Source organism: Marmota marmota, unplaced genomic scaffold (assembly GCF_001458135.2).
Source record: "Marmota marmota marmota unplaced genomic scaffold, marMar, whole genome shotgun sequence".
NCBI classification, from domain to species: Eukaryota; Metazoa; Chordata; class Mammalia; order Rodentia; family Sciuridae; genus Marmota; species Marmota marmota.
The window spans coordinates 3570545-3585423 of NW_026000130.1; the positions used below are offsets into that span (position 1 = coordinate 3570545).

A 14879-nucleotide genomic window follows, 5' to 3' on the forward strand; every position below is an offset into this window, starting at 1 on the left:
CAAGCTTTGGCTGCTCTGGGCACCTCTAACCAACCCAGTGGCTTCCCTGCCTCCACATGTGCCCATGCTGCGCTCAGGCCCCGCAGCTCTGCTCCGCTCCACCACGGCCCCAGCCTTCAGCTTTTATACCCAGCTCAAATGTCACCCCTCGGCAAATCCATTGCCTGAAGCCCTCAACTCCAAGTTGTCTCACACATCCACAAAGTCCCGGAGCCTGTCACAGTAGTGCCCACATTCTGCACCCCATTTTAGTTTATCCCTGTGTCTTTCCTGTTTTCGGGGTCCATGCTGCCAAAGCACAGTCTCCATCTTTGGCTGTGGTGATAATAACAGGATTAGAGCAGCACATGCAGCCCTTTCATAACAGGCCATGACCCAATGTCCTACTGAACCCCCATAAGGACCCAGTGACAGGTTCTGCACTTTGCCCCATTCTACAGACAAAGATGCAGACATGAAGATATCCAGTGACCCCAAATACAGAGTGGGATTGTAAATCCAGGTCTCTGGACTCCAACTCCACACACCACGTTACCTTCTTTGTTTTGTTCTAAGGCTCTTTGGAATCTCCTTGGGAGCTTTAGGAAATGCACATGATTTGTCCCCATGCCCAGAAACTCCAAGGTTGTCGGTCAGGGTTTTGGCTCCTCCCGAGATGATCCCAATGTGTAACCAGAGCCAAGGGCCATATCTCTGGTACTGAGTGGCTCTGCCTGACCTTCTGGGGCCAGCAGGACATCAGCTCCGAATGGGGGCTGGCTGCACTTGGCAGGCCGCACCACTGTCTGCACTGTTTTTGAAAAGTGAATCACTGCCTTATTTTTAACCAGCTGCCACGGGTGACCATAGACAGTGACATGGAGACGTGCCAAACGGGAGAGCCAGCCCTGGCCTTGCCCCCTGCACACACGCACACATGAATTCTCCTCCTGGGATTTTATAGTCATGAAAGCTCCGGGCCCCCTGCACCCCACTTAGCATTTGAAGGAAACAGCACCTCTGCAGTCACTGGCCAGGGGGAAAGTCACAGCACATCTATTTTACAGATGAGGAAACCAAGGCCAGAGGATGGGAGGACTTTGGCCTGGACTTCATGACATGAAGGGGCAGGAGCCGGAACCCAGGTCTCCGTGACATGCCACCGGGGCCTGTCATTGTTCCAGGGCTTCCTGGCCTGTCTTTGGCCCTCACTGGTGGGTGACTGGAGGGGATCGGGCCACTTCCCAAGCCTTGTTTTCCCTTCCTGCAAAGTGGGGATGGGTTCCAATGACGGACTCCCTGCAGGACTATGTGAGGAGCAGAGGGACAGCTGGGCCAGGTCAGGGGGAGCGGATGAGGATCATTTACTGGTCGGGACAAAAACAAAATCGAACTGGCCAGAGCCAGCCAGGGCTTGCAGCCTCGCTGGTATTCTCAAGGACCCTGCTCAGCCCCAGGGACATCTTGGCCTGTGGTGCCGCCACCTGTCCTGGCCTGAGGCTGCCCATCTCCTGTCTTGGCTCTCAGTCTCCACCAGCCCAGCAGGGGCAACTAATCCCCTCTCTCAGCTCAGTTCTGTTCTTTTACTTGCTCCCAGGGATGCCACCAGGAATATCACCAGGGCCTGTGGACTTTCAAGGCCCCACACCGGCCACCCCCTTCACCAGGCCAGCCCTTACCCAGATGGCTCCTGAGAGCACAGAACACTGACTCATGCCCTGCAGCAAGTGACGTGAACTTCCCAGGCCTCAGTCTCCACCTCTGATAAATGGGTCTGATCCCATCCACCCCACTGCTGTGTGGGGTCCCTGCTGCACCTGTGAGCAGCCAAGTGAGCATCATTTCATGACAAACAGCACACAGTGACTCTTATCATGATCTCACAAGTGCCAGAAGATTCCACATTGGCCTCCTGCCTTAAGTCAGGCAGGGGTGGGGACAGAGCCTCTCCTCTCTGCTGTGTTCCCCCACAAAGTCTTGATGGGGGCGTCTCCACAGCTGCTGCTGTTCAGGATGTCTCTGACATAGCAAAGTCACAGTGAGTGACAGGCCTGGTCAGCCAAACAGGCTGGAGCGGAGTGGGAGGCGGAGCCTGGATGGCCCCAAGACTCCCCGGCCTGATCACCGCAGCATTCGCCTTGGCCTCAAGGGGGCGCTGGAGAGACGCCCTGTCCCCAAGGTGGCCTTTGCGCTACGTGGGGTTCAACAGTGGCTTCACCCCAGCACCTGCTCAGAACAACCAAAGGGCTGAGCGGACGGCAGCCAATAACAACGGACGCCCGCCAGGGTAGGGTCCTGAGTCCTAACGTGGCCACGCACTGACCCCTTAATTATTGGGTGGTGGCTATTTCAGGGAACGTGGGGGAGCATGGCAGCCACAGGACACTGCGGGCCTTGGGGTTATGCGCACTTGCTACCATATTTTAACACCCACCCAGCCAGACCTGCGAGCACCAACCGAATTCTGTTTTCTGCTTACACTAAACTCACTGTGCATCTTAGTCCGTGTCTACTTCCTCCTATTTGCAAAAGTCAGAATAAAACAATCCCCATCATCATAGATCAACCGACCACTCATTCTTTCCTTCATTCATTCAACAACCATTTGTTGAATAATCCCTACAAGACATGCTCAAGATAAGTCACAAGATCCAACCATGGCCGTGGTTTCCATAATAAACCAGACATAGGAAACGGTGGAAGTCAGGAAGGAGGGCGATAGAACGTCCAGATGCACAAACTGAGATGGGTTGTGAAGGTGGCAGAGGAGCTCGACCACCCACCAAATTCAAGAAAAGACGTTCCTCAAAGTGGGGGCGTTAGGAGCAAAGACAGACGCGAGGCCACTTACCTCTTGTTCTGGGGAGGCCAGCGCCGCCTGCTTCCTCCGCCTGGCTTCCTTGGACTCTTTCTCCGTCTCGCGAACCAGTTGCCTGATGAAGCCCCCCGGGATGACGGAGAAGAGGGGAGGGGGCGAGGACGGCGGAGGAGTCTTGTCCTCTTCCCGGATCTGTGTTGCAGACGCAGGGAAGGAAGACCAGTGAGCCCACCCGCAGGCTGAGGTCGCCAGGGCGCCTGGGCCGGTGAGGAGGAGAAGTGCCACCAAGCGCAAGAGCGAGAGGATGCGCAAAGCAGGTGGCGCTCCGCAGGAGCCGGGGGCTTGGGACAGAGCGTGATGGGGACAGGGAGCAGCAGAGCCAGTCGGTGGGTCTCCTCCTGGCTCCCGTGGCGCTGAGACATGACTCTGGGCCACAGACCTCAGGTTCCCTTCCTTGGCTGGGGACAGACCCTTCCCTGGGAGGACGGCGCAGAAAGGAGCTTCTCGGGATTCCCGAGGGGATGGGTCCCAAGGATCCACCCGCGCTCTCCTGCCCACCGCTTGGAGTTGATATAGTACTTGCTCACTTAGTAATCACTCCCTGTGTGCTGGGCACAGGGCCGGGCGGGGAGGCCGGCTGCCGTGGTGTACACAGTCGGCCCCTTTGTCCCTGGATCCTGCATCCCATCCCTAGACTGGACCAACCGTGGGTGGAAAGTGTTCAAGGGAAACAATGGCGTAAACCCGTGCAGGCTACGACTCATCAATGACTTAACAGCTATTGGGGGAGTGGGGTACCAGAGAGTGAACCCAGGCGCATAATCACTGAGTACACTCCCAGCCCCCTTTTATTTTTAATTTTGAGATAGTCTTACTGAGTTGTTTAGGGCTTTGCTAAATTGCTGAAGCTGGCCTTGAACTTGAGATCCTCCTGCCTCAGCCTCCCCAACCGGTAGGATCACAGGCATGCACAGCTGCGCCCAGCAGTATAACAGCGTTTGCTTTAACTATGCAGGACGTTATCTGCAGATATGACACCGTTTTATATAACGGACCGGATTATCTGCAGACTTCCATGACTGCAAGGGTCTATACCTAGTTCCTGTGGACTCTCAGGAGCCCTGTGCAAGGACCCAACCCTGAGGCTGCAGCCCTCTGCACTGACCTCTCTGCCTGCTTGGTGGTCCTTAGACCAGGACCCAGGCAGCCAGGGACTCCCCAGCACTGGGTCCTAAAATGGTCACCTGGACACCAGCGATTTTGCCCTAGAAATGGAGCCAGACCAGAGCCGGCTGGACGCGCTTGTAGCTGAGATTCCCTGCTGGCCACAGTGACCTTGGGGGCTGAGACCTGGAACTCGCTGTGGCCAGCTGGGGTGTGTCTTTAATCCTCTTCACTGTCACTCCCACAAGAAAGAAAAAAATCAGCAGCGCTTTCTACGGAGGAGCCACACACTGGCCTAAAATAAACTCGTCATCAAGGTCCTCTGTGCCCAGATCGCGGGCAGGCAAGCTGGGGTCCCACCCACCCCACTCTTCCTCTGTCCCTCTGGATGCAACCAGGACCCACTCGATGTGAGGAGGTGAGCCCAATCCTAGCGTCCACCTCTGCTGTCCCTCACACGCTCCTTGAGCTACGGCCAGGTCAGACTGCAGGCAGGGGACAGCCAGCAGGCAGCAGAGGAGGCCTCTGCCCCACCTCCCGTCTGCCCCCATGGTCGGATCCCAAGCGCGGGAGGGCCCTTCCTGAGACCTGGGGAAGCAGCCACAGAGAAGAAAGAACTAACTAGAAGGGAGTCGTGTCCAGTTCTCCATGGTGACGAGGCGGGGGCCATGGTCTGTCTCTGCCCCCCCGACACCCTGCTCCTCCCACTCCCCTGCCCCAGGGCTCATCAGGACACAAGGGAGTGAGGTGGACAGCTGGTCACCCTGGCTGCCCGGCCTCCCCCAAGGAACAGGGTGGACAGGCAGCCCTGAGAGGAGCCAAGGGCAGGGCCCTAATGCCCCGCTGGGTCAGGAAGGCCTTGGCTAAGCAAGCTGGCTGGGCGGTGATGGGAAGCAGGATGGATGTGTCACAGGCGGAACTGGATGTGACCCCCCCCCCACCCGAGGAGGGAAGGGCTGGCTTGGGCCACTCAGATTTGTCCTCCAGGACTAGAGTTGGCCCCTGAAGCCCCAGTCCCAGCCCCGGCCACCACTTTCCTTCTGCTCCCACAAGGCGAGGCGTGATGAGATGGCCATGCTGAGGCAGCCCTGCTGGGGTGGTGAGGCGTTGAGCTGGTGAGCCGAGATGGCGCTCCCGCCAGACAGCACGGAATGAGGCTCTAGGGACACACGTAGCACATGAGATGGGTGGACACAGGCCTGGCACAGACACAGCGGGAGAGAAGAGAGAGATGGTTAGACCTGGGCACAGTCCCACCCCACTGCCACCAATGCCATAAATCACGACTAGATGGGGATGGGACAAGCAGGGACAGCTACCGCCCTTCACTCCTGCCAGGAATACTGTCAGCAAGGAGGCCACTGGCCATGGAGTGCACAGCACCCTGCACCCTCTTCCTCTCGGCTCCACACTTGAACTTTACACAGTCAGGAAAAATACACAATTTTCCACATGCATCTCAGCAGCTTTCGAGAGAAGACCTGCAGGACTGAGTCCCCTCTGAATGTTTTCAATGACAATTTTATTGATAAAACTTCAGGAACCGGGCTCCAGGGGACTTTCCAGGTGCTGGAAGTCTGAGTAATGATTTCTGAATCACCTCATACGGAAAGCTCATGCCACTCTGCGACGAAGATTGGCCCCTTAGGCTGAGGACTGGGCTCAGTGTAGAGCCCTTGCCTAACCTGAGTGAGGCCCTGGGTCTGGTCCCAGCCACACGTACACACACACACCACACACACACCACACACACACACACACCACACCACACACACACACACCACACTTCACACACATACCACACATCACACATACCACACACACACACCATACACACAACACACACACACCACACACACACACCACACACACCACACATACACAGCACACGTACTCACATACCACACACAGACCATACACATCACACCACACACATACACACACACCACACACACACACTCCTCACAGACTGGACATGTTCCTGTATGTAAATTATCTCAATTTCAAAAGATAAATAAAACACCACGAGGGCCCCGACCCTTCCACACGCCCACTGTTCCCTCAAAGGAGCCTCGCACCATGGACAGTGGGGTTTCTTTTTTGAAGGGGTGTCTGGTTGTGTACTTTGATCACGCAATTGGGGCAGGATCCATAGCTCGCAGCTGGCCCCTGGCTTTGGGGAAAGGATTTAATCATCCAATTGAGACCCTTAAAAATATTCATTGTTTTGGCCCCCAAAAGCTCTATTCTCTAAAGAACTTGGAGGAAGTCATCTGAAACCAGGAATGTTCATCACTGTGATGTTTACATCATTGAGAAAGATAACAGTGTGGGCAGCCAGAGGATGTCAAATACCATCAAGGACATCCCCAATTTTTTTTTTTTTTTTTTGTACTGGGGATTGATTGAACCAGGGGCGTTTAACCACTGAGCCATGTCCCAGCCCTATTTTGTATTTTATTTAGAGACAGGGTCTCACTGAGTTGCTTAGCACCTCACCGTTGCTGAGGCTGGCTTTGACCTCGTGATCTCGATCCTCCTGCCTCAGCCTCCCCAGCTGCTGGGGTGACAGGTGTGCGCCACCACACCCAGCAGTTGTTCTTTTTGACATGTGTTTTTCAATTTTATTAATTGCTTCATTCTGATTATACATAACATGGGATTTAAAGCAGCTTTATTGAGATTTACTTTATCTGCTATATTCACAATGTACAATTCAATGCCTTTTTCCCCTTTATGGCGATGGAGGTGGGGTGGGGGGTGAACCCCCGGGCCCTGCACCTGCTATACCACTGAGCCACGTCCCCGGGGAATTTAGATGAGCTGTAATAAATCTACAGTTGTGCGGCTCACACCACCATCTAGCTCTAGAACATTCTCACCACGCCATAAACAACGCTCATGCCCACTTACAGTCACTAGCTGTTTACGCCGAGCCCCGGAGACCCTCCATCTCCTTCTGTCCTGTATTTGCTCTCAGTGGAAGGACACAGCACTGGCTCTCCCTTATCCTGCCCTCAGGGCTCCCTTCCTCTCTACTGGGAGGCGGCTCCATGGCATGCAAAGACCACCAGTTGCTGGGTATTTATTTGGGCTGTTTTCACTTTGGGTGTCTTAAATAATGTCACGACGAACAGTTCCACACATGTGTTTTCATTTCTCTTGGAGATTCCCAGGAGTGGAATTCCATGGATTCCACGGCGAATTTGTGTTTGATGTTTTTCCAAGAAACTGTCGAGCTCTTTTCCAAAGTGGTTATCCGGTTTCCTACTGACCTCCCGTGTGTGGGGGAAGCTTTGTGGGGTCACAGTGAGGGGCGCTCACCTTAGCTTGTACAGTGAAGAAGGCAGATGCCCTGGTTGGGTAGGGTTTAAGTGTGTCCCCAAGGGTTCCTGTTCGAGGCCTGGCTGTGTTGAGATAGGGGACCTTTAGGAGGCAGAGCTTGGTGGGAGGTGGTTGGGTCATGGGAGGCGTGCCCTTAGAACGGATTAGGTAGTTCTCCTAGACCCTGGGTAGTTCTTGCCAGAGGATGGATTGCAAGCCTGGCCTCTCCCCTTTCTCTGGCTTCCCTCCCCCATTGTGATACCATCCACCATGTGGTCCTCAGCGGAGTCAAGCTAGTGCCAGCATCATGCCCTTGAGCATCCCAAACTTTGAGTAAATAAGCCTCTTTCCTTCCTACGTTAACCAACCTCAGATTTTTTATTATAGTAATGGAAAATGGACTGCAATATCAGAGTATAACATTATGTACATGAAAACTGTCCAAAATGGCAGGACCCAGTGGCACACGCCTGTCCTCCCAGCGACTTGGGAGACTGAGGCAGGAGGATCACAAGTTTAAAGCCAGCCTCAGCAACTTATGAAGGCCCTAAGCAACGGAGCAGGACCCTTTCTCAAAATTTTTGTTTGTTTGTTTTTTAAAGAGGGCTGGGGGTGTGGCTCAGTGGAAAAGCCCCCCTGGTTTCAGCCCCTGGTACCAAAAAAACAGAAAACCGTCCACAATGGGCAAATAACCAAGCCCTCCACATGAAAGACCAACCGGGGGAAGTGCCCCACGGCCTTCGTGGCGGTGCCTTGAGTCCTCCTGGACCCCTCGCTGCTCTTCCTGGAGGATGCCTTGCCGTCCCCAGCTGTCACAGCCACACTGACCCACCTCTCCCAGGCGCTGACTGACGGCTCAGGGGCTGCAGCAGGTGGGGGCGGAGCCCGGGGCCCCGCCCAGCTGCCCCGCGAGCACCGCGTCCTCTCGCGAGAGCTCCCAGCGCGCTCTCTCCGGCCCCCGAGGTCGGCGGTGCCCCTTGGTAGCTCGACGTCGCTCACGGGAGCAGTTGACACCCCTGAAGTTGGCACCTCCCACAAAACGGGGCTTTGACCCGAGGAGCGGCTGCCCACGGGCCGCCAGCCCCGGTCCCTGGCAGAGTCCATCCTGCCTCCGCCGCGGCCTCGTGGGGACATCTCAGCGGTGACCAGGGCCATGCCCAAGGGCGAGACCCCAACACATCGGAGCGCAGACAGCCCAGGGGACACAGCCGAGCCCCCAGCGGGAAGCTGCAGGATGAGGCCGCAGGGTGGGAGGAGGAGGCAAAAGGCGTGTCCCCGCCTGTCCCTCGGGGGACACTGGAGAAGCCCCCAGTGACTCACAGGCCACCGCCTGCGGCCGGAGCCAGGTTATGAATAGGCCTGACGTGTGGGTGACGTGGCTGTGCTGGCTCCGTCCCCTCCCCTTCAGCCAGGCCCACTAGCCGCCAAGAGTCACCCCCAGCAGAGGCTCCAGGGGGAGTCCTGCCCTGGTGGAGGCTGCGGCCGCCCCTGCACGGGTCACTAAGCCGGTTCCCACAGGGCACCGGGCTCCCTGGGCCGCCCCCGGCTCCCCGCCAGCCCCACTGACCCAGGGCCCGGAGCCAGCGCGCACAGGCTTCGCCCAGCTGTAATTTAAGCAAGTGGCCTTATCACCACGGGCCCTTCCAGCCTGCAGCCCCCGCCGGCCTCGCCAGCTGCCGTCTCAAGGCCAGGAGGAGGACGCGGACGTGGAATTCTCACTGAAGGTCTCAGCCTCCCGTGGGGGTGAGGGAGGCTGGCACTGCCTCGAGGCTAGAGATGGCTGGAGACCATTCTCCATGTGTCCATGCCGATCTGAACCTCTGGGCGGCCCTCCAGGCAGACCTGCTGCCCCCAACTCCAGCCCCACAAGGCCACTGTCTGCACCTGTCCCATAAATAAGTGCCCAAGTCTTTGTGGTGACCCATAGGGCCCCTTAAGACCACCTGTTCTGCCTGGCAGGGTGGCAAACACCTGTCATCCCAGCTGATCAGGAGGCTGAGGTAGGAGGATGGCGAGTTCAAAGCCAGCCTCAGCAAAAGTGAGGAGATAAGCAGCTCAGTGAGACCCTGACTCTAAATAAAATACAAACTAGGGCTGGGGTGTGGCTCAGTGGTGGAGTGCCCCTGAGCTCAATCCCCAGTACAGCCCCTCCAAAGGAAAAAGAAACTCCCCTGTCCAAACAACCATCCTTGTCCATCCTCCAGGATGGAACCCTCTGAGTACACCCTTCCAGGCAGATTTGCACCTCAGGGCCTTTGCATATGCTGTTCCTTCTGCCTTAAATGCTTTTTGTTCTGCACATCTCATAAACCTATAACCCTCCATTTAAATTGGAGCATAGCCTCCCATCCCACCCCTCTCCCCTTCAGAGTCAGAATTTCTGTCTTCACTTTTTTTACTTGATAAAATACTTGTTAAATGGATGAGTGAGTGGATGAATGAATGACTAGGGCCTTGGCTGGGAGGGGTTTCTGACATCCCACGGTGCTGTGTTCACACAGGGGACACAGGATCATGGCCCTGGTTTACCTCCTGGGAGACCCTGGGAAGCTCTCGGAGCCTCGGATTGTTCAGCTGTGAAATGGGGACACATTTGAAGCAGGAGTCCCTGGTAACTTCTCTCCATCATCTTTTCATTTCCACTTATGATGACTGTGACCCAGAGACCCCAGCCCAGGCCCCAGCACCCAGGGACTCTCTGACACTTAGGGAGAACCAAGATACCTCCTGACCCCTAACCTGCCCCAGAACCCTGAAATTCCCACTGAACCTAGAATCTAACTACATTAAGCTCTCTTGGCCATTTATCCTCACTACGGTGCCACAAGGTTGGCATTATTCCCATAGAGCACACAGCAGCTCAGAGAGGCTAAGGCCCTTGCCTGGGTCACCCAGCAAGAAGGTTGAGGAGAGAGCTGCCTCCAGATGCATCTGACTCCCTGGGTGGAGGCCAAGTCCCTGTCACAGCTCCACATCAGCCATGTAAGAGACCACCAAGCTGGTGGGGCCAGGCTGAGGGTTCACAGGAGCCCTCTATCCAGTGGCAAGAAGTGGGACCCTGAGAGGTGGCTCAGGGGGGTAATGCATCGAGGGGGCGGGATGCCGGGAGGCATTGCGGGCACTTACTTTGCACCTGTTTGGTTATTGATGGCCGCACTGGTACTGCAGGTGGGTCAGCCAGGGATCAGCGAGGTCAACTCACTCAAGGCCTCAAGGAGGAGGGGAGAGGACCCAGAAGCCTCAATCCCTGTTCCTTGGCCACCACTCTGAGGTCCTTGTCCCCCCACCACGTGAAAGGGAGGAGGTAAGGAAAGAAGAGCCAGGGATCACAGTGGCCCCCGGGCATTCTGTGTGCTGGGAACAGGAGGGGATGATGTCCGCAAGTTACCCCATCCCAGGACACACAGGTAGAGGGAGGGGACACAACCAGGAGGAGGTGGGGCTACTTCTGGGACACAGATGGTCTGACTTCAGAGGCTGTGCCTCGGCCACTGCAGCAGGCTGGTCTCCCAGCTCACCTTCCACTTGTCCCTGCACGCAGCAGTCCACACCACCCTCCTCCACCATCTGTCCTTGTCCCTGCACTCAATCCGCCAGACACTTAGGGGAGGTCACTGTCTATCCTCTGTCCTTTCCATCTCGGCTTGGAATCCCGTCCTGCCCACGGGGGCCTTGGGCACAGGGGGAGATGCGCCGCCCAGGTGCGGGGGCTGCCTGAGCCCTGCTCTCTCTGGAAGTCCCACAGGACTAAGCCAGGCACACCGAGCAGAGAGGATGCCGGGGGCTTGCAGGCGCCCCCTTGAGCCCCTGGCCCTTCGTTTTACGGGATGCACCATCCGTCGTCCCGTCCTGCCCTGCGCCTGCAGGGTTGGCCTACGTGGGTCCTCCCTGCGCCACCCTTGCTGTCCCCCTAACTGGTTCAACTAATGGAACCCTGCATCACAGGGGACCACAGGGACGTAGCCCAGCTCTCCCCTGGGGGGCGGCCACGGGTGGACAGCCCCTCTCCACCAAAGGCCACTCCGGGCAGCCCTCTCCACTCCCCCGTCCCTCCAAGCAGCTCCTCCTAGTACAACCCCAGGGTGCTGCTCTGTCCCTTAAGGGAGGCTCAGCAATTTTTTGTGTGCAAAGGGCCAGATGGTGGCCCTCTGGAGCACCGAGGGCTGGGAGCGCGTGGGCCACAAGTGCTCTGTTGGCCCTTGTAGCTCGAGAGCAGCTCTGCCCGGTGTGGGAATGAGCGGGCTTGTGAATGGGCGCAACCTGATTTCTACACCAGGGGGAGAGTGGCATGGGCCGGCGGGCTGTCCCTTGCTGTCCCTGGCCTCGAAGGCTGCATCACAGCCTGCTTCCGCGTGGATGCCATTAGGTGCCCTCCTGTGCGCTCCTTTGATGCCCCGCTGGAGCCATCCCTCTGCACCCTGCAGGGGCCCCGCGCCCAGGAGGAGGAGGCCAGGAGAGGCACCCACCTCCCCCGCTCCCTCCCCGTGGGCTCCAGTCTGAGCCAAGCTGTGCTCCTCCATCCCCCACCGCGAGGCCCCCTGAGGTCCCTCTCTTCCTTCCCACCACGGCCAGCCTCTGGGCGCCCCAGGGGCTCTGCTGTTCTCTAACCCAACACATGTCCCCGAGGAGCTCCTATGACACAGGCTCCCAACGCACTGAAGGTGCTATTTTCTGGGAGGACCTAGTTGGTCACAGCCAGGGGCAAGGAGACCTCAACTCCCACATCAGCACTGGTAGACGCGGTTCTTTGGGACCGACTCTAAGCCCTTGTCCCACCCCATGGCGGTAGAGAGCTGGGGCTGATTGTCAATGTCTGCCCTGGGCGGGCCTGGGGGGAGGCACAAGGCCTGTTTGCCACGCTCCGGTCACGTAGACAAAGTGACTCCACCCAGCTCACTCAGGCCTGGCCAATGGCCAAAGAGCCAGACCATGACAAAAAGGGTCTGTGAGCACTTCACCAGGTGGCCTGAGTGCGGGGCGCTCCTCAGGCCTGGGGCCATTATGACTTCATTAAAGTGTCCTTTGGCAGCAGGTTGATTAAGTCCCAGGTTGACTGAACTTCCAAATGCTTTGCACACCTGTGGCAAAGCCAATAACCCCCAATCCCAAGTTATAGAGTAGGTATTTCTTAAGAAAATTACCCAGAAAACAGCCTCCCCCAGCACGTTGGCTCTCGCCTCTCCCTATCTGTAGTTGCCCTGCTGACCTCGGATGGCCTCATGCTCCTTGATGAACCGAGCCATTGGCCACTAGGGCTTCCCATGCACATCAGCTTGACTGACTGGTAGTCGGGGCTGTCTGCAGTGTCAGACGGAGAAGATCCTAGGCTATGTCTCGATCCAGCAGGGAAGCTGCTGTGATGGACTAGTGATGTCTGCCCCAGGCGTGGCACTGGTCAGGGGACACCTGTACCGAGTATCTGCTATTTCCAGGCTGGTGTTTCTTCCACCACAAGGAAGTGAGAAGCTGGTCAGACTTTGGCTGGAAGGCTGCCCTGGCTGCTTTTAGGATTTGGGTTTCCCGTGAAGATCTGATGTTTTCATTTATATTGATATGGTAGCCGCTAGCCCATGAGAGACTCGTTATGTTTATATTAATTTAAATTAAATTTAAGAATCAGCTTCTCTGTTGTATGAGCCACATTTCAAGTTTCCAATAGCCAAGTGGGATGAGTGGATACCGTGTTAGCACAGGCAAGGAGGTTTCTAGAAAGTGCTATTGGGCAGAACTGGACTGGACAGAGATTTTCACCAGTGGGTTTTGCCAGTGAACATCTGGCAAGGGCCCTGAGACATTCCTGGTTGTCCCAAGTGGACAGAAGTGTTTGGCCCCTCATGGGTCAAGACCCAGGATGCCCCTGAACACCCTGCACACATACACTGCCCCAGAGAACGCATCCAGCCCCAAATCCCTCTGGTGCCAAGGTGGTCTAGAGTGGTCTTGTCCAGGGCAGAGGAGCATTATGGGAAAGGGGACAACATCATCTTTGCTTTGAGTGACAAATGAGTGTGACATAGAAAGACGTGAGAAAAAGCCAGTCACTGTGAACAGAAAAGAGGAAAAGCAAGCCGTAGCCCTCTCTGATCCTCTTCCTGCCCCGTACAGCAGGGCAGGACCCCCTCCTCAGTGACCAGTGCAGAGCGTGACCGGCTCTGCTCTCCTCCTCCTGAGTGACACTGCCCCACCCGTTACCCTCACCTGCACCACTCATAAGCGGACGGAAAGTTCCGTCCCAGCAGACACCTCTGAGTCCCACTTTCATTTCTTTCAACACAAACTCGGGTTCCAAAGCCTCCAAATCCCATGGCCTGATCTGTAAAATGGGACTAAGGATCCGCGGCGGAGCAGGTGTCCGTCTCAGCAGCTCACCCTGCTGGCTGTCCGCCATGGCGAGGAACCTCAGCCCCATCAGCACCCCAGGAGCAGCTGAGAGTGCTCAGGCGTCATGGGTAGGGATAAATTCCCGAGAGTGAGACCTGCCCTGATGTCCAGGACTGTGCTTGTGTCCTATGATTCATTTCTATTGCCCCCATTCAAACAAGAACTGAGATTAAATTCTTCCTTTCAAATCTTGGAGCATGGAAAAGCTTTTGGGGATGGAGATTGGGTCATTAGCTCTACCTTGGGGAGCCCCAGGCTGCTCCCTGAACGCCAGTCTCCAAGGCAGGGACTGGTCTAAGCGGTTACTACAAAGCTGTGTGTCCTTGAGCAAGTTGCCTTCCCTCTCTGTGTTTTGAATGAACCATGGGTAAACAGAGGGGGTTAAATCGGGCAGCACTCAGGAAGCCCTGGGCTTGTCAAAAAACCTTCCACCATCTTTCAAAGCATTCGATGCCACTAGTTCTAAATATGAGACACACCATACACCACCGCAGCTAGCCATCTGCTTAAGGTGGGCCATGCCGTGTGCCCCTCCACTGAGGGCCAGGCACCCCAGCACCCAGAGGGCTGTCTTGTAATGGCCGCGCAGAGACAGCCAGAGGCCTGACTTGCTTTGCGGCAGCTGGGGGAGGGGGAGGGGGGTCTCTCTGGCTTAGAGACCTCTGTTCTCACCTTAGACGACGTGGGAAAGTGCCAGTGGCCTAATCAGATCCTTGAAGGATCCACACCCTGGTAACATGTCCCCCATTCGTGACAAAGTTGATGAGCCACGTGCCACATTACCAGGCAGCGAGCAGCCTCACACCAGGGGAAGGACGCCCGTTTGAGTGGCACCAGAACCATCCGCTGGGCACCTGGGCCCACTCCCCATGATAAGTCCATCAGTCAGTAGGAGGGGAGGAGCCAGGATCCCGGGGTGTGGGCCCCCCAGGTATGTCCAGTGTGGGAGTGGACGGCCCACGCGGGTTTGTACTTCCCTGGCAGGGGCTGGGAGGGAAACCAAGCTCTGAAGAGGCCAGGGATGTGCCCAAGGTCACGGTCAGCAAGCCCAAGCCCTGCTACTCAAAGTGACCAGACCTGTGTGGGAATGGACTTCACATCTGGTAATTAGTGACACACGGTACCAACAAAGCAGGGGACCAGGAGACCCCACTCCTCTCCTTCCTTGTCCTCATCTTCCAGGAGTGTCCCCTTCCCCCGGCCCTCCCCCCCC

At 56.6% G+C, this 14879-nt stretch overlaps 1 protein-coding gene across 1 annotated transcript in view; it reads right to left on the reverse strand.

The window, feature by feature from the left end:
* The window catches only part of Myo18b (myosin XVIIIB), a 320748-nt gene that overhangs the window by 198333 nt on the left and 107536 nt on the right, over positions 1-14879 (reverse strand). Inside the window, exons 19-20 of the mRNA XM_048784886.1 lie at positions 4999-5160; positions 2831-2989 (exon numbers count right to left, since the gene is read on the reverse strand). Of these exons, the coding sequence (XP_048640843.1) occupies positions 2831-2989; positions 4999-5160 (321 nt within the window). The remainder of the gene's footprint in view (positions 1-2830; positions 2990-4998; positions 5161-14879) is intronic.